This window comes from Acomys russatus, chromosome 14, assembly GCF_903995435.1.
Source record: "Acomys russatus chromosome 14, mAcoRus1.1, whole genome shotgun sequence".
Classification (NCBI taxonomy): domain Eukaryota; kingdom Metazoa; phylum Chordata; class Mammalia; order Rodentia; family Muridae; genus Acomys; species Acomys russatus.
The window spans coordinates 34,826,966-34,845,475 of NC_067150.1; the positions used below are offsets into that span (position 1 = coordinate 34,826,966).

Consider the following 18,510-nt stretch of genomic DNA (forward strand, 5'->3'; position numbering starts at 1 on the left):
ACAACACACACACACACACACACACAAATAATAATAATATCAAGTCTGAGCCCAGACTGCACTGCATAGTGAGTTTAAGACCATCCTGGGGGGTGGGGGAGGGGCGTGCAAGGGGATAGAATGGGAGGAGAGGGTTGCCAGGAGACCATTTTGGGCAATTTAGCAAAATCTTGTCTCAGAATAAAAGAGTGGGAGTAAGGATCAGTGGTAGAGCATTTGCTTGTCACAGGAAGGCTCTTTAATTCCTGTCACAGGTGTCACAGGATACAGTGGCAGAACGCTGGCCTAGCATGTGCAAAACGGTAGGTTCAATGTCCAGCACTGCAAGACTGACTCTCCTCCTTAACTTTTTATTCTTTGTTCCCAAGGATCTGGTTCTTCTCTGGCCTGATCTCAGAAGTTTGTTCTATCAAGGTCAGTATTTACTACACCAAGGCTTCAGAGTCATGCCCCGATATCTCCAGAGAAGTCCCTCAGGGCCCAAGATCCAGTTTTTGCATCTGAAACACTGAGCAGGAAGAGACACCACAATGCTGGACAGTTTCCCCTAACCACTCATGCCCAGAAGGGAACTCCTTACCTGGCTCCACCTGGCTGAAAGTGTTCCGGGCATCCGTGGAATCCGCCACATCCCCACTCATCTTGATCTCTGCGGGGGGAAAATAGAACTGATTTTTAATAACAGGTCACCATCTTTCTTGCTGCGACATACATGGCTTTAAACAGCGAAGATAAATGTGTAATTACAACAGCCATCAGACTTTCAAATTCCTGATTCCTGAACACACACAGCCATTAGAATATTCATAAGCTTGGAGGCATAAATCCCCTCCTTGTGGCCTAGCTTCCTAACCTAGCCTTTCCCCCATCTCTCCACAGCTACTGCGGGGTCTCTCACCTTCTGCACCATGTATTGCCACCATCCCATCACCCAGACATAATGGATACAATTGAACAAAGATAAGAACTAGACCCAGGGTGGGGGGGTCCTGCCCCTTTCCACTCTTAACTTCTTTTGGAATTTGGGAAATGTGTCTTCTTAAATCCAGGTGTAGCCGGCAAGTGGTGGCGCACGCCTTTAATCCTAGCACTCAGGAGGCAGAGGCAGGCGAATCTCTGAGTTCGAGGCCAGCCAAGTCTACAGAGTGAATTCCAGGACAGCTAGGCTATACAGAGAAACCCTGGCTTGGAAAACTGGGAGGAGTGGGGGGGGGGGGGGGGGGGGGGGGTGAGGGGGGGGGAGAAGCCGGGGGGGGGGATGGGTGGCGGGGGATAAGGGTCATAGAAATCCAGGCTTAGTGGCACACACCTATAAACTCAGCACTCAGAAGGCTAGGTCAGGAAGACCATAACGTGAAGCCAGCCTTGAACTTAGAGAGAAAGGCCTTGCCTCCAAAAGTTAGAAAACAATAATAAACACCAACCAAGCAGCATCCTTTCTCTCCCCATCCTACTTAGCGAGGCTACCTACCCTAGAAGGTAAGTGCACTTACACCAAAGTTTGCCTCTGCCCTTCTTACCTTCCGTTGCCAATTCTGCAGTGTCTATGGTCCTCAAAGGTCACTCGCTGCACTGCCTGGAGAATCAAATCCTTCCTCTGTTCTACCCTTCTCAGAGAGCTTGTCCTTTGAGGTTCCTTCCCTTCTCTCTTATCCCTCCAAGTTGGACAGTAAGAAAGGGGTGCTCGGCTGAGAAAGCAGACGTGCACAGGGTTCCGTGTCAGCCCCCAAGTGCTGCTACTCTGACTTCTCCACTCGGTGCCATCGCAATAAATTAAACATTTACCCCTAACAGAAAGCCGCCTAAGAGGCCCTAAAACTCCTTCCTGGTCTGTTGAGGGAAAGAGTCAATTTCAAACTCACTTTCTCTCAGCTCCTCTCCTTATTGACCCATCCCAATCCTGATGTTTGAGACAGAGAATATTTTATTCAAATTGTGTGGGCACCCCACCTCCCCAATTCCACCCTCTTCTCTAGGCCAGCACTTTAACTCTTTCAAACCAGATAAAAATCATGGTGCATTAGTTTGCATATGAGGCTTCTCAGCCAATCCCACTTAAGGAGGCAGCCTTAATTTGCATCAGGCAATCAGGCAGTTTGGCAGTGTAGACACCCAAGGTCTGGAGATGATCAGGATGAGGGAAAAGGGTGGACCTCTGCCCCGGGAAGAGAGGAGAGCATGCACAGCCCCTTTCTCCTTGGTAAGACACTAATGTGTGTAGCTCTTAACTATATTTACAACCCTGTAATGAAGTGAGTGTGGTGCCAGGCAAAGCAGAGATGCAGATACCAGCAAATGCGCTAGAAGTAGGGGAAGAAATAAGGCCTTCTGAGGAATCTCTATGGCTCTGAGGCCTGCTTACAGGAGGTGGACGCCCAGGTATTTTTTTGTTGTTGTTTTGTTTTTCGAGACAGGGTCTCTCTGTGTAGCCTTGGCTGTCCTAGACTCACTTTGTAGACCAGGCTGGCCTCGAACTCACAGCGATCCACCTGCCTCTGCCTCCCAAGGGCTGGGATTAAAGGCGTGTGCCACCACCACCCAGCGACGCCCAGGTATATTGTGAGAACTCTGTAAGGCCTCTTCCTAGGCAACCAGGGTTCACTCTATGTGTGTGGACGTCTCAGGGACACCCCTCTGCTGCTCCGCATTTGGGAGGCCTTTCTTGAATCAACCTCAGCCTTTCCTGATGCTCTTGTTAATGAGCTTTGCTTTGTGCCAGCTTGGAAATGGGTACTGACTAATATCCACCTGTGTCCCACAATCCAGCACAGGGATTCCTCTATAGAGCAGAGGAAAAAGCTCCAAACCAGAGCCTGCTGGGAAAACACAGGAGGGAAATGCTCTCCCTCTGCTGGCTTCAAACCTGTTTTAGCAGAGGCCGACTTGAGGACTTCAGAGCATGCGTTTTGGCAGCAGACAAACCAGAGTGTAAAGCCGTGCACCAAATAGCCAGGAGATGCCAACTACAAGTAGAAGTGTGAATTTTCTCACTCAGACCCAGAGAGGATGAATAAAGCTCTCAGGGGGCATGGACAAGATGAAATGAAATGATGAATGGAAATAAAGTGGGGGCCAGCCAGGCACAGTGGTGCACATCTGTAATCCCAGCACTCAAGGAGGCAGGCATCTGTAATCCTAGCACTCAGGGAGGCAGAGGTAGGCAGATCTCTGAGTTCGAGACCAGCCTGGTCTACAAAGCGAGTCCAGGACAGCTAAGACTACAAGAGAAACCCTGTCTCGAAAAACCAAAATATAAAAAACAAAAAAATAATAAATAAAGTGAGTGCCTACTAAACGGCTTAGACATGAGTCCCAGTCCTGTCTGTAACTCACTGAGAAGCCATTAGAATTCTCCAGATTCCGCCCTCAGAGGAAAACTGCTCATGGGAACAGGAAAAGCTTGAGGGACAGTGAAGGTGCAATGTCAAGCAGAGTTCGCAGGCAACTTATTTCAAACTTCGTGCATTTAGGCAGGTAACTTGGTGTATATGTGTGTGTGTGTTACTGAAAATACAATTATGGTCTTATTTCTGCTACCACTGAGACATATCCCAGGTCTCTTCTTATTTTGAGGCAGAGTCTCAATAAGTTGCCCAGGCTAGCCTTAAACTCACTCTAGCTCACACAGGATTTGAACTTGTGATCTTCCTCTTTTAGCCTCCCAAGGATATCTGAGAATACATGCCCTCCACCGTAAGGACTGACTTAAACGGGTAGCTTTTGAGCTGAGCTTTACTTTGTTGCCCATCGCCCCGACATTTTTCCTCCTCTAACACCCATTATTCCCCCCATCGCTTTACACCAAGGAGTGTTTTCACTTGTCCTTTAAATAAGTGTAAAGCTTAGGCTTACTCGTGTCTAAAAGTTATTTCTGAAGATATGACCTGGTGACAGCTTGACTTTTCAGGCAGGGAGTAGAGCTCCGTGAGGGACAGAGTGAGATAACCTGGAAACTGTCTCCTTCCGTCCCCAGCATGCTCCCATGCTAAGAACCTGTTCTTGTTGGGTAGGAGGCTAATGCTGATGGGTGGGACGAACCCTTGGGTCTCAGCCTAAAAGTGGGCCAACACCGAAACTCCCTGAGACGCTGGCAGTAAGTAACCCTTCACCCGTCGGACAGCACTGCCGGGGGGGGGGGGGGGGGGGAGGGAGAGAGGGGTGGGTAGGGCGGGCTCGGCTAGGTTCTTATCTCAGTCTGTCTGAGTTGTCTCTCCGCCACCCTCCCTTCCCTGAGGAGGCTCAGCTGCTCACTGGAAGTGCCCAGATCAGATACCTCAGGTAGACCACAATCTGCCTCATCCAGCATTGTCATAGAGTGAAGTTGTCCTGGTCTTCCTGTGGCCTGGTCAGAAGTGGTTCCCCCCAATAGATACCTGGAAACACAGACACCCCAAGGCAGTGCTCTCTCTACAGGCAGCAGGCCAAGTGTCCTCCTGAGTCCAGGCTGTTGTAGGCAAATAAGAGTTTCACCTCTCTCCTGTTGTCTGTATTCCCATTCTAGCAAGGGACTAGACCTGCATCTTGGTTTTATTCCCCCCTCAAATAGTTGTTTTTGTGGGTACCTTAACAGGAGGCACTTCCTGGGACCTTCTATTACCACTTCTGAGCAGTCAAAGGCTCCAGTTTTTTTTTCCCCCCCAAGACAGGGTTTCTCTGTGTAGCCTTGGCTGTCCTGAACTCAATTTATAGGCCAGGCTGGCCTGGAATTCACAGCGATCTGCCTGTCTAAGGCTCCAATTCTTCAAGTGCAGATTTTTCTTCTCCTTCCCTCTGACAGGCTCTTTGCCCCAAATAGCATTCCTGCATTCCCACTGGCACACTCAGCTTCCCTCCCTGAGCAGACAGTGAGAAACATAGAAAGACTGCCAGGGCCCGACCCTGGTCCCCTCCGGCTGACTTTGTACCACTTTTCTCTCTTCTCCTTCCCCAACTGACTAACTCCTGCCTATCCCAACAGGCTCTGAGTACCGGAAGCCCGTCTCTGTCTGAGAACTCCTGTGGTCCTTGCTCAGATTCCCCAGGCTCCATAGTGAAAGGTGTTCGGTGAGAACACAGAGTGGAGGCTGTGGCAAGCCTGAATCAGAGTTTGTACCCAGGCCATGAGAGCAAGAACACAGCTGACTCAAGGGACAGCACAGCTATGGGGCCCTCTGAATGGGGATGCAGGAGCAAGTCTATATCCAGGTTTATGGACTCCTGTCATCCTCCTTCCACACTGATAATACCTCAGGAAACCAAAGAGCAGGCATCCCTAAGGGCCTTACTATGGAGTGACGAAAATACACCAGGTTTCTAAAATAAGGAGGAGCCTAGGCTAAGGGACCAGGGTTAGGAACATATATAATGAGACGATCCATAGAAAGAAGAGGGTCTCTCCCTCCATACACACAGCAGGCCCACAATGAAAAGCCCTACCAAGACCTCAAAAAGCCCGGCACAGTGCCTTATGTCTAGAATCCAAGAACTGGGGAAGCTGAGGCAGGAGGATTAATCTGGGTTTGGTATAAACCTGAGCTATTGTAGCAAGCCTCTGTCTCAAAATAACAGTGAAGACTTTGAAGTAAGAAAGCAAAGGGCAGCACGGAAGATCCCAAACCCTGAGAGCCTCTGGATGGGGCACTGAACGGAGAGCACACATAGCACAGCAGGGCCAAGACATCATGACGGGACATGGAGGAAGACCAGTAACAACCCCCACACACACACATGGGGGTGGGGGTGGGGAGGGTTGCTGGTGAAAGAATGTAGCAGGGAGGGCTTCAAGACAGTCGGAGTTCAGCACCCCAGTGCCAGGCTGCCACCTGCTAGGATCCAGCTCTTCCACCTCCTCCCACTTCCCTGGCAGAAGCCTCCAGTAGACAGGGAGGTGGAAACCCCCCCCCAGGAAGTCCCTAATCCTGGTTGGTTCTAGAGAACTCCCCACTTCCTATTAAGCCACCTTTGGAGGAGACAAATTTCCATTTGCACACTGGCCTGCCTGGTAGGAAACAAGGGACCAATGCCTGCCCAGAGAGGACCTGTCTGTCCCCCGGGTACTTTCAGTTCCACAGTAGTGCTTTGGATCGGAAAACTTTCCCCCAGACACTGGATTACACCCAGTTGGATGGTTCCTTCAGCCTCACCTAGTCATTCCTGGCAAATCCTGGGGCACCAGCCACCGAGTGCCAACATCTCTCCGCCAGTAACCCTTGCACTCAGCCCTGCTGGGAAACAGCTTTAGTGGAACTAGCCATCTTGGGCTCCTAGGGCCCCCACTGATGCCTGTTTCCAGGAGTGGTGGGAGACAGGAAGATCTAGCCTGTTCTGCTTCTTAAGGTGGGTCCTGCCCCCCACCCCCTTCTAGATCAATTAACATAAGCTTTGCAGCAACCCTGAAGTCCTAAAGAAAAAGCACTAGGTCCCTGCACTGGGTGCGAGAGGTAAAGTACTAGGCTTCAAGTGGCCAAATTAGGTGTAGCTTTTTTCACTTTGATTCAGTTACTTGCCCAGCACCTCAAGGCAGCTAATCAGAACATCAGCCCTTCCCACCTCAACCCATCACCAAGTCCAAGCCTTTAGTTTAGCAGCATCCTTAGCCCAGCTGTATTCGGAAGAATCAGAGAGTGAATGGCAGCAGCTGTGAAGGGCAGGCTGGGTCTTGCCACACCCACCTCTCATTTGTTCACTGGGGTGGGGGGCTGGGAGGAGGGCAGGGGAGCTGACTCCTGGCCTTTCCACCTCCTGGGTTCCTCGGGATATCATGGGATATCAGACTTGGATGTGCCTGTCACCATCTCTCTGGGATACACACCCAGTATACACTGAGCCTACAGCACAGATGACCCAAGAATAATGAATGGACATAGCTCCAACATATGCTTAACACACATGGTCCAAGACTCATATGGGGACAGGCAGACGCACACGCGCGCGCGCGCGCGCGCGCGCGCACACACACACACACACACACACACACACACACACACACACACACACACACACCATGCTTACACAAGTGCTAATCAATGAACGATCCGGGTGACATGGCATCATCTGCCCCAGGTGCGCCTTCGGGTTTGCTCCACCCTACCCACTTCCCTTAGGCACCCCCCCCCCATGCCCACTTTGCCTGCATTTCACACAGGTGCCCGGACACCAAACACGCAGCATGTGGATACACGTACGCACTCCCTGGTCCACACCCTAGCTGAGTGAGTGAACCACCCATCTCCTGCAACCTCCTGGGACTCCAGCACTTCACACCCAAGTCCCACGCACTATCTAACTCACTAGATCTGGGGCCTCAGGAACTTCATACCCCTCTTCACTGTTCTCCAAGGTTTCACCTTCCAAAGTAGCTCCTTTTAGCGCCCCCCTCTCCCTCCCCCCCCCCCCCCCAACACCTACTTAGCCACGCCGGCCCAGGAAGGACCCGCTATCCGCAATCGCCCTCTCCTGGCCGCCAGGGAGTTAACCCCCATTCCCACCTTTCCAACACCTCTCAAGGTGCAATAGTGTTCTTGTCCTTGGTCCCTTCCCACGCGCAGTGACACCTGTCGGAGCTCACTCCCTCCGCCCCTCACCTGTGTGCATGGGCTCCAAATTCACCATCCTGCCCCAGGCGGGGCCAAAGCCAGCGCCCCCCCAGGTCCCTCGCGGCTGCCCCAGCCTGGCCCCCGGGGAAGCCAGGATCGCCTTCCTCCTGCAGCCACTACCGGAGCGGCTGCCACCTCCGCGCGCTTCGCTGCTCCGGCTAGGGCAGCACTCTGCCGACAGGCTTAGCACACTCCCCAGGTGAGCACGCGGCGCGGGGCGGGGGCCTCGGCCACGCCCCCTGGCAGAGCCCCCGCGCTTGGCCCGGGGCCCACGCAAAACAGGAATTTGCATATGTGGAGCTGGGGGCCGGGTGAGGGGTGCCGAGGTGCTGCCGGGGCGGGTCCGGACCCTGAAGAACACCTGGCTGCGAGACCCCGCCTGGCAGTCACTCCTCCTCACTCCCGCCCTCAGCGCCTCAGATTCCTGAGGCAGCTTGTCTTTTGGGGGGAACCCCAGGCTTCTGCTTGGTTAGGCTCAACAAAAGTAAGCAGTACTGCACTTACTTTGGAAAAGACCGTGGGGTGCTGCGAATAGGCTTGCCTTCCAACGGTTTACCAGCCCTATGGCTTGGGTCAGGCGGTTCACCTCCCTGACCCCATTTTAAGCATCTGTAAAATGGGGCCTGTGAGCCTGGCGTGGTGGCACACGCCTTTAATCCCAGCACTCGGGAGGCAGAGGCAGGCGGATCGCTGTGAGTTCGAGGCCAACCTGGTCTACAAAGTGAGTCCAGGACAGCCAAGGCTACACAGAGAAACCCTGTCTCAAAAAACAAAACAAAACAAACAAACAAACAAAAAATGGGGCCTGTGTTAATAACTGACGTCTATCAGGGCTAAGCAGGTGATCAAACGGGGCTGCTTCCCCATGGACGACCTAAATTGTAGCCGCTCCTCCTCACTCTTTGCTGCTGTTTCCGACCATCACCTCAGGTCCCGAGTTATGAGAGAGAAGGAAGTGGAGAATATTCGCCAGTGCCAGCAGTTGTGATGAGGTTCATCTTCCAGAGTCTGGAGTGACTTCTCCTAAACCTGTAATTCCCCAATGACAGAGCCTGGATTCCTCCCATCCCAGCACACGAGTAGAAGACTCCTTACTCGCCAGATGCAATGGGTGACGTTGTGGCCCTGGGAGACGTATCCAGCCAGCTCAGAAAGCCATGTGCAGACAGGAGTACAGAGCCTCACTTCCCAGAAGGGTTTTAGGTTTTTCTGTCTTGAGAGAGAGAGAGAGAGAGAGATGCCCATTCATAAGACCCCCAAGTTTACTGTGATCTTACTCTGGACTGAGCACGGCGTTGAAAAACCTTAAAGGCACCTTTAATGCCATCACCATCATCATCACCATCATTTTGAAGTGCTACAGGTTCAAAATCAAGATGTTTACACATGTGAAGCAAGCTCTGAGCTGCATTCCCAGCTTGTTCTGATTTTGAGATAGGGTCTCCTTATCTCAACGTCATCTAGGCCTTGAGGTCCCATTCTCCCAAATTTAGTGCATATTAAAACCTGTAAGTAGTAGCATGGTTTCTAGTTCACGGATGGGAATGCTGAGGCTAAGGGAGTTTACCTTGCCATGCAGCACACGGCCCGCAAACACCAAGAACAGAAATTGTCTTCTACAGCACGGCCCTGTTTTCTCTGGTGAATGATGGATTCAGAATGGCTCCTCTTTCTGAAGCCGGAAGTGAGCTGTAACTGGGGAAGTGGAGACAGATGCTAGGCTGGCTATTTTCACCTCCAGCACTGGGGGTTGAATTTTGAGCCTCATCACGAATGCAAGGTGCCAGACATGATCAGAGCTTTTGCAGCCTGTGTGGAGGGTTATGTGGGCTCTTCTTAGCTTACCGCTTAGTTTTTGTTTTTACTGCCTTCAGGTCCTTGGAACAATGCTGGGCACCCCAGACATCAGAAGGTTTAAGTGCCAAGTGAGGGAGTAGGGAGGGCGTACGTGAGTCTTCAGGGCTGGGCAAACTGCCTGTCTCAGTCATACCCACCTGCCCCTCCTGGCAAGAAGGAAGGGGACTTTCTGTTTCTTCTGATCTTGAGAAGAGATCAGGCTAGGGCTTTTGGAGGTCCAAGTGACCTTGGAAGTCCCACTCAGGACGTTCTCAGCCTGTCCCTTTCTTTCCGACACCCTATCATTTCCTTTTGGGCTCCCTCCCTGTGCTCAGTGTCTAATCTACAGCTGAACTCAGCTGCCTTCATCCCAGTAAAAAAAACGCCTGCCCCAAGTCTATAGAACCCAGTGAGCTGGTGATTTCCGTGTCTCTGTTTGCATACATTTGCATCGCCCTGTGTGCTCAGGGTCTGGTGCTCTGACCCCTTTATCTTGGACCTGATACAGTTTCCCCACGTGGGGTCTCCTTGTAGTATTCTAGAAGCCAGATAAGTTTTGTTGTTGTTTTCTTTCTTTCTTTCTTTCTTTTCTTTTTTTTTTTTTTTTTTTTTCTGTTTCTCTCTATAGCCTTGGCTATCCTGGACTCGCTTTGTAGACCAGGCTGGCTTTGAACTCACAGAGATCCTCCCATGTGCCACCGTGCCCGGCACCAGAGAAATTTTTATCTGACAATGTCCAAGAACTAGCTACCTAAGATTCTGGGTTTGAGGTGTGTGTGTATGAGGGGTGTAGAGTTCTCAGGGAGGGAAGAGCCAACAAAGAGACAGGATCTTGGGAGTTCACAGTTGCAAGAAAAGCTTAAAGGCTCCAAAGAGATTGGGGAGGGACGGGGAAGGGGGCAGGCGCTGGAGGGGGAAGAGAGGGGGATAGGTTAGGGTTCATCTCTTCACTTACGCATTGTTAGTATACTTGCTCTCCTACTATGGAGACCTATGCTCCGTGCTGAATATACATTTTTGTGTTTGTGTATTCCTGTACTAGGGGTGGGGTGGGAGAGGAACCTCAAGTGTCATTGCTCAATTAATAGCCACCTTACTTCTTGGGACCAGTCTATCATTGCCCTGGAACTCCCCCAGTAGGAAAGACTGGCCGGCCAGTGGGCTTGCAGGTGCAGGCTGTCTCAGCCAGCAGTTCAAACAGGGACTCTGGGGCTGGAATTTGGGTCTTTGTGCTTGCAGAGTAAGCATTTCCACATCAAGCTATCTCTCCAGGCCCCACAGGGCATCTTTGTTTTAAGTTAACACTCATTTAATTGAAAAGTAAAGTCATTGGTCCCCATTTATAAATGGGGAAAACTGAGAAAGAGAGAGAAAGAGGGAGAGAGAGAGAGAGAGAGAGAGAAACTGGGTGTGGTAGTGCATACCTGTAATCCCAGCAAGCACTCAGGGAGGCAGAGGCAGGCAGATCTCTGTGAGTTCTAGGCCAGCCTGCCCTAAAAAGGAAATCCAAACAGCCAAGGCTACACCTGGAAAAACCCTGTCTCAAAAACCCAAAGTGGGAGGGGGAGAGGTGGAGGAGGAGGAGAATTATGGGCCAAGGAGAGCTAGACCATCCCACTCTCTCCCTTATGATCCTGCTTGATAATTGTTTCAATTAGATGGAGTGGATTAAGATCCTTCCCTGCCCCAGCCCCCCTTCCCCCACACAGCTGCAAGAAACCAGCTTTGAGCAACATTCCACCCCCCCTAACCCCCCACCCCGGCTTAATCCTCTAGCCTCTGTTAGCTGGGGAGAAACCAGAGAAAAGGCTGAGATAGGAGGCTGCCTGGAGGTTAAAGGAGGTCAGAGGAAAAAAAGGGAAAAAAGAAGGAAGGGCAGGAAATTTCAGCGCCTTTGGACATCAAAAGAGTTGTATGCAAATGAAATGTAAATAAGATGCAAATTGTCTCTCCCTCCCTCTATCCTCTCTCCAGAGCTGGAGGACTCAGAACGCAGCCCAAGTTAGACGCCTTGGTTGTGAAATGGCGATCACCCTGACCCCTCCCTGGGTCCTTGTGGTATGACATTTGACCCCTCCTTGCCCGCCCGCAGCTCTAGTTGCAGCAGAAGCTCCCCAAAGCTCCCCCAGGCTCCACATGTACTTGATCAGCTTCTGTGGCTTCAAGGCCAAAGGCTGGAGTCTAGCTGCTTCTTTACCCTTGAACTGGAAGTGTTCTGAGCCCTCCTGAGAGGGGGTGGGGGTGAGCGTGGCCGTCTCCAGCCTTGGTTTCTCCCCAGAGGGAAAAGTAGCCTTCTTGGCAGCTGGCCTGCTGCTGAGCACTCTCCTGTTTCCTGTCTTGTCAGCTGGATTGAGTTGTCAGGGCCGGGAGAAGGGTGGAGAGCAAGGCATGCTGGAAGGCCACCAAACAACAAGTCCCTTCTAGCTCTTTCTTTCTGCCAGATGGGCTGCAGGGCTCTGAGGAAGAGACTGTGGAATGGGGGGTAAGGGTGGGGTGGGGGTGTCTCTGTCTCTCTTAAGTTCATAAAAGCCAGAGAACCCAAGCCCATCTCCCCCCACCTCAAAGAAAAACAGAAGGAAGGAAGGTATAGGCCGGGAAGGACTCCCAAGTCTGTTTGGAATAGCACTTCTGAGTAAATCTGATGGCGATGGCGCCGTTGCCAAGACACATGTTGCAGAAGACAGAGGGGGACAGTGCCAAGGTGACAAATCGAGAGGTATCTTGGGAACCAGGATAAAAGCAGCTGCATCTGGGGAGTGGACAGAAAGGGAAACGGACAGAACACACCAGATGTGCTCTGCCCTGATGTCCCCAACGTTGACTCTCCCATGCCACTCTCTCAGCCTCCTCCCTAACCACCTGTCAGCATCCAGCCTTCACCCAGGTTATCACAGAAACTCACAGCTCCTTTTGCCCTTGACAGTTTAGAATAAATATAAAGATGTCTTTAATTGAAAAAGAGCAACACAATAACTTTTTCTCCCCATCAGCTTTCTGACCTTGAGCCCCTGAGCTGAACTTCCATAATCACACCTATCTCTCCTCCAGACTTGGTTCAGCCAGTCCTTTCTTTGAAGACCAGGATACAGTCACTCGCAGGGCAAGTCTAGGCCCGGCACGCCCTCTTGTGGAAGTTGGGAGTATAACATCTACCTATAAAATTCCACGGTCAGGACCCCAGTTCCAGACAAACAGATATTGACGCTATATGATCTTCAAGTTCCTGATCCCCATCAAAAACTGGAACTCACTATAATCCCAGGTTGATCAAAACAGTGACAGGAGCTCTAAGCTTTTGGGGACGTCTCTCCCCACTGCCCTCTAAAGCTACCAGGTACTGCGGTTACCTTCAACTCACTCACTGAGGAGTGAGAGGCCAACCATGCAAACAGAGCTGTATCAAGTACTACCAGAGCCACGTACCAGCCCAGGAACTAGAGATGTCACAGGCATTGTCAGCGATCTGCCTGCCTCTGCCTCCCGAGTGCTGGGATTAAAGGCACGCGCCACCACACCCGGCTGAGGAAAGGACTTTAAGTGATATGGGTGAGCCCAGGAAGAGACAGCGGATGTCCAGGAAGTAGATGGAAGGCAGGGAGCTGCACACAGGGGCACTGCCCAAGGGCAGGAGACAGAAAGATTTGAGAGTGAGGTGATGGCAGTCCGGCTGCCGTACAGTCAATCCGCTCTATCTGGACAGAGGACATGGCTGGCTGGCTTCACTGACGGCCTGGCAACTGCAGCCCAGAGGAGAGTGCTGGTAAGCAGTCTGTCCTTGAGAGGCAGGAGGCTTGCTTTGGATTTGAAGCTTACCTGGGCCACCTAGTGAGTTCTGGTTCAGCCTTCACTACATGGCAAGACTTGATTTTGTTTGTTTGTTTGTTTGGTTGGTTGGTTTGGCTTTTCAAGACAGGGTTTCTCTTGAAGTTCTGCCTGTCCTGGACTCACTTTGTAGACTGGATTGGCCTCGAACTCACAGTGATCCACTGGCTTTTTTTTTTTTCAAAGACCTTGTTTTAAAAAAAAAAAGTCCAGCAAGGCAGGGCATGCCTTTAAACTTAGGAGGCAGAGGCAGGTGGATCTTTGTGAGTTCAAGGCCAGCTGGTCTATGTAAAGAGCTAAGACAGCCAGAAATACATTGAGAAATCCTGTCTCAAACAAACAAACAAAAATTAAAACAAAGGCCAGGCGTCGTGGTGCACGCCTTTAATCCCAGCACTTGGGAGGCAGAGGCAGGCGGATTGCTGTGAGTTCAAAGCCAGCCTCACTACAAAGTGAGTTCAGGACAGCAAAGGCTACACAGAGAAACTCTGTCTCAAAATAAATAAATAAATAAACAAACAAATAAATAAATAAATAAAACAAAGCAAAACCAAAATATGCTTCACTTAGAGATCTCCAATGAGTTTTCAGGGGTTAGGACATCAGTTCAGTGGCAGAGTGCTTGTCTAGCACGCAAAGGGTCCCAGGAGGAAGTGAAGAGACCACCTGAGATTCTGTAACTTGGTCTCCTGTGTTTCCTTTCCACTGTGAGGAAACCATAACCTAGTGATAAGTGCTGTTTTATTCAGGGTATTTGAATGGGAGACACATGGAACTGATTTAAATTTGACTTGTATCTAGAATACAGCCAAGGTAGCCCCCCTCTCTATTTCTGCAGGCTCCCAATGTCTAATTAATAAAAACAAACAAACAAAAAAGCTGTGTAAACACCGCTGAATTTGCAAGGGCATTTCTCATGAGCTAAACACTGGGGTTTTAATTTTTTTTTTTTTACTCTGAGTTTCTGTTTATCAGTGATAAATAATGCTATTATATGTAACAATTTGGTTTTTTTAAAAGATTTATTTATGGATTTTATGTATATTGGTGCTCTGTCTGCATGTGCGTTGTACATCTGCACACCAGATGAGAATATCAGATGGTCATGAGCCACCATGTAGTTGTGGGAATTGAACTCAGGACCTTTGAAAGAGCAGTCAGTGCTCTTAACAACTGAGCCATCTCTCTAGCCCATACCAATTTGTTTTTATCTTTTTCTTTTTGGTGCCGGGGCTTGAACCCATGGCCTCAGGTGTGTTCGTCAAATACTCTACCACTGAGATACTTCCCTAGAAATAACTTGCATGCCAGTTTTGAGTGGACATCTGTTTTCTATTCTTTACTATACATCTAAGAATAGAATTTCTGTGACATGCAATAACTGAATTTTCTTGTTTTAAAAAATTTATTGTTTTATGTATGAGTGCTCTATCTGCATATATACCTGCCTGCCAGAAGTGGGCATCAGATCCCAGTATAGATGGTTGTGAGCCACCATGTGGTTGCTGGGAATTGAACTCAGAACCTCTGGAAGAGTAGACAGTGCTCTTGACCACTGAGCCATCTCTCCAGCCCCCGCAATAACTGAATTTTCAAAGGACTACTCCATAGTTTTCAAAGGGGCTTTGAATCTTTGCCCTTTTCTCAGCCTACAATCAGCTCCATTCTCCACTCCTCCCCTCAACATCACCTGCTAATTCCTGCACCTTCAGCACTCGGCTTCTTCCCTGGTTTCCTCCAGAAAGTCCTTCCAGACACCCACACCCCAGTTCATTTAAATTTCCTCTTTGGCAAATTATATTTGGTAAAAGCAAAATTCCTACTTGGCAAAACTCTTACAAAGAAGTGCAGCCAGCTGGGCGTGGTGGCGCACGCCTTTAATCCCAGCACTCGGGAGGCAGAGGCAGGGGGATCACTGTGAGTTCGAGGCCCAGCCTGGTCTACAAAGTGAGTCCAGGATGGCCAAGGCTACACAGAGAAACCCTGTCTCGAAAAACCAAAAAAAAAAAAAAAAAAAAAAAAGAAGAAGTGCAGCCAAGAGCTGGGTGTGGTGATGCTCATCTGTAATCCCAGCACTCAGGAGGCAGAGGCAGGTGCATCTCTGTGAGTTGGAGGCCAACCTGGTCTACAAAGTGAGTCCAGCACAGCTAGGTCTACGAGAGAAACCCTGTCTCGAAAAATAAAAAAAAAAATCAGTGCAGCCTTAGTGTCCTTAATACAAAAACAGTTCCTAGCTATGAGGCTTCCCATTCCTAGATACTGTGTGGCACATCTACGGCCCGGGCCCCCCTAAAGCCTGAGGCTAGAAGAACTCCTCCTTTTAAAATATAATATTTAGGGGCCAGAGAGATAGCTCAGAGGTTAAGGGCACTGGCTGCTCTTCCAGAGGTCCTGAGTTCAATTCCCAGCCACTGAATGGTGGCTCACAACCATCTATAATGAGATCTGGTACCTTCTTCTGGCATGCAGGTGTACATGCAGGCAAACACTGTATACATAATAAATAAATAAATATATATATATATATATACATATATATATATAATATTTATATTGAGATTATCCATCCTGTTAGTTCAGTTTTGGAGAGTCTAGTACGGTTGGTGCCAATGAAAACAACAGGCCTTAGGAAAAGTGGAGTTGTCACCAGCCTTTCTCAGGAGTCTTCAGAGCTTTGCACCCAAAATCCCTAAAGGCCATTTCAATTTTCTCTGGCTTCCAAGTCCTTCTCTCCACTGAGTTGTCATTTCACCAAAACAAAACACCTCAAAACAAACAAATAAAAACAGAGGCTGTCAAGAAGGAGACCCTGAGTCCCTTAGCCTACGCCTTCTGCCTCCTGCCTTTTCCACTCAGCCCTCACGAACATGGCATTTTCCAGCAGGCCTGCCCTCATCCTTCTTTCTTCAGAGAAACATCACTTTATTTTGTTTTGTTTTTCAAGACAGGGTTTCTCTGTTTAACCTTGGCTGTCCTAGACTCGCTTTGTATACCAGGCTGACCTCGAACTCACAGCTATCTGCCTGCCTCTGCCTCCCAAGTGCTGGGATTAAAGGCGTGTGCCACCACCATGCTTGGCCCAGCTTTCCATATTCTTACTGCTATTTGTTTTTTCTTTTGTTTTGAGACAGGGTTTCTGTGTGTAGCCTTGGCTGGCCTGGACTCACTTTGTAGACCAGGCTGGCCTCGAACTCACAGTGATCCACCTGCCTCTGCCTCCCGAGTGCTGGGATTAAAGGTGTGTGCCACCACCATCCGGCCTCTTGCTGCTATTTGTATATTGTTAAAGAAATATGCTTAATTCTCACTCAAAATGGCAAATGGAATAGACACCAGAAGCAGCTGAAGAGAAGGAACAAGACTGGAGCCTACCATAGAGCTCCTCTGAAAGACTCCACCCAATTGGAGATCTAAGCAGATGCCGATAAGCACAGCCAAACTCTGGGGTAGAGCGCAGGGAGTCTTATGGAAGATTGGGAAATAGAAGGACCTGGAGGAGCCAGGTATGGCGGCACAGGCCTTTAATTCCAGCACTTGGGAGGCAGAGGCAGGTGGATCTCTGTGAGTTCGAGGCCAGCCTGGTCTACAAAGCAAGTCCAGGGTAGGCAGCACTACACAGAGAGACTCTGTCTTGAAAAATTAATGAAATCCAGGTGGTGGTGGTGGCACTAGCCTTTAGTCCGAGCACTTGGGAGGCAGAGGCAGGCAGATCTCTGTGGGTTCGAAGCCAGCCTGCTCTACAGAGCGAGTTTCAGGACAGCCAAGGCCATACAAAGAAACTCTTGACTCAAAAAACCAAAAAGAAGAAAAGAAAAGAAAAACCAATGAGGGGAAAAGAAGAAAGAGGAGGAGGAGGATCTGGAGGGGAGAGGAGCTCCACAAAGAGACCAATGGAGCCAAAATATCCAGGTGGAGGGGGTGGTGGTTGTGCTGTGGAGACTGATGCACCAACCAAGGACCATGCATGGTGAGGACCTAGGCCCCCTGCTCAGATGTGGTCAATGGGCAGCACAGTCTCCTTGTGTGTCCCATAATATGTGGAGCCAGGGCTGCCTCTGACATGGACTTTAGTGCCCACTAGTTGATCACGCACACCTGGCAGGGCAGCCTTGCCAGGCCCCAGAGGAAGAGGATTCAGACTTGATAGACTGGGGTCAGATGATAGGGGAGAAGTGTTCCCCATTCCTGGGGACTAGGGGAAGAGGCAGTGGGGGAGGAGGCAGGGAGGGTGGGGCCAGGAGGAGAAGAGGGAAGTAGCTACAATCAGGATATCAAGTGAATAAATTAAAATTTTTTTTAAAAAAATGAAAAACAAACGTGCTTGTTTGCTGAAGCAGCCGCAGAAGCAGAGCTGGGTAGCAAAGGTCAATGCATGTTTGCTGTGATTTCAGTTTTCTTTTAGGAAGGAAAAAGATGAACAGTTCCAGTGCTGAAAGGTAAGAGGAAGGAAAGAGAAGTCGGGGTAAAAAGAGGACAGAGGCTCTGCCCACACAGGAAGGTCTAAGGAATCAGGGAGGGGCTGAGATTCAGAGCTGGGGGTGGTGGGGGAGGGGAGCTGGGTGGCGCACACCTTTAATCCTAGCACTGGGGAGGCAGAGGCAGGCGGATCTCTGAGTTCGAGGCCAGCCTGGTTTACAGAGCAAGTTCCAGGACAGCCAGGGGTACACAGAGAAGCCCTGTCTAGAAAAAAAAAAAAAAAACTTGTTTTTTTTGGTTTTTCACTTTGTAGACCAGGCTGGCCTCGAACTCACAGCGATCCGCCTGCCTCTGCCTCCCGAGTGCTGGGATTAAAGGTGTGCGCCACCATGCCCGGCTCAAAAAAATCTTTTTATTTTGAAATTTTCAAAGGTACTTTAGTTTTTCTTCAATATGGCATATTTTAATTAATACACGATTTTTAACCTAGCATCACTTATAAGTTGGTTTGGAAACATTGTCTTGATTATTGTAGCAGCTGGCATGACTACCGAGTGATCTCTCCATTCCTTTGGGGTGACTCTGCCAACAGGGGACAGGTTCCATTCTATTCCAATTTGTGTAGCTGTGTGTGTCCATGTAGAAATGCAGAAGATGGCTCCCCCTGCCAATATAGCATTTCCATATTTGTCATGGAAATCAGGTGTCCTTTTCTGGTGGCTCTGCCTTGCCACCACTTGCTGAATGCTTCGAACTTGGAGACGGCTTAGCGCGTTTTTGGCTAAGGGCAACATCATGGAGAAGATGGAACCGTGGTGACTACAGCTGCTTTGTCGGTGCAAATTAGCCCCAGGTACCCTTG

General features: G+C 49.9%; 2 protein-coding genes across 2 annotated transcripts in view; both read right to left on the reverse strand.

Annotated features, from left to right (window-relative positions):
• Positions 1–7,738, reverse strand: part of Pou2f3 (POU class 2 homeobox 3) — an 89,940-nt gene extending 82,202 nt beyond the window's left edge. Inside the window, 2 exon segments of the mRNA XM_051156255.1 lie at positions 581–649; positions 7,563–7,738. Coding sequence (XP_051012212.1) covers positions 581–649; positions 7,563–7,590 — 97 coding nt within the window. The 5' untranslated portion in view covers positions 7,591–7,738.
• A 10,377-nt stretch (positions 7,739–18,115) lies between these two features.
• Positions 18,116–18,510, reverse strand: LOC127197879 (cytochrome c oxidase subunit 7B, mitochondrial-like). Its single transcript, XM_051155717.1, has one exon. It carries the CDS (start codon positions 18,443–18,445, stop codon positions 18,116–18,118), a length of 330 nt encoding a protein of 109 aa, XP_051011674.1. The 5' UTR covers positions 18,446–18,510.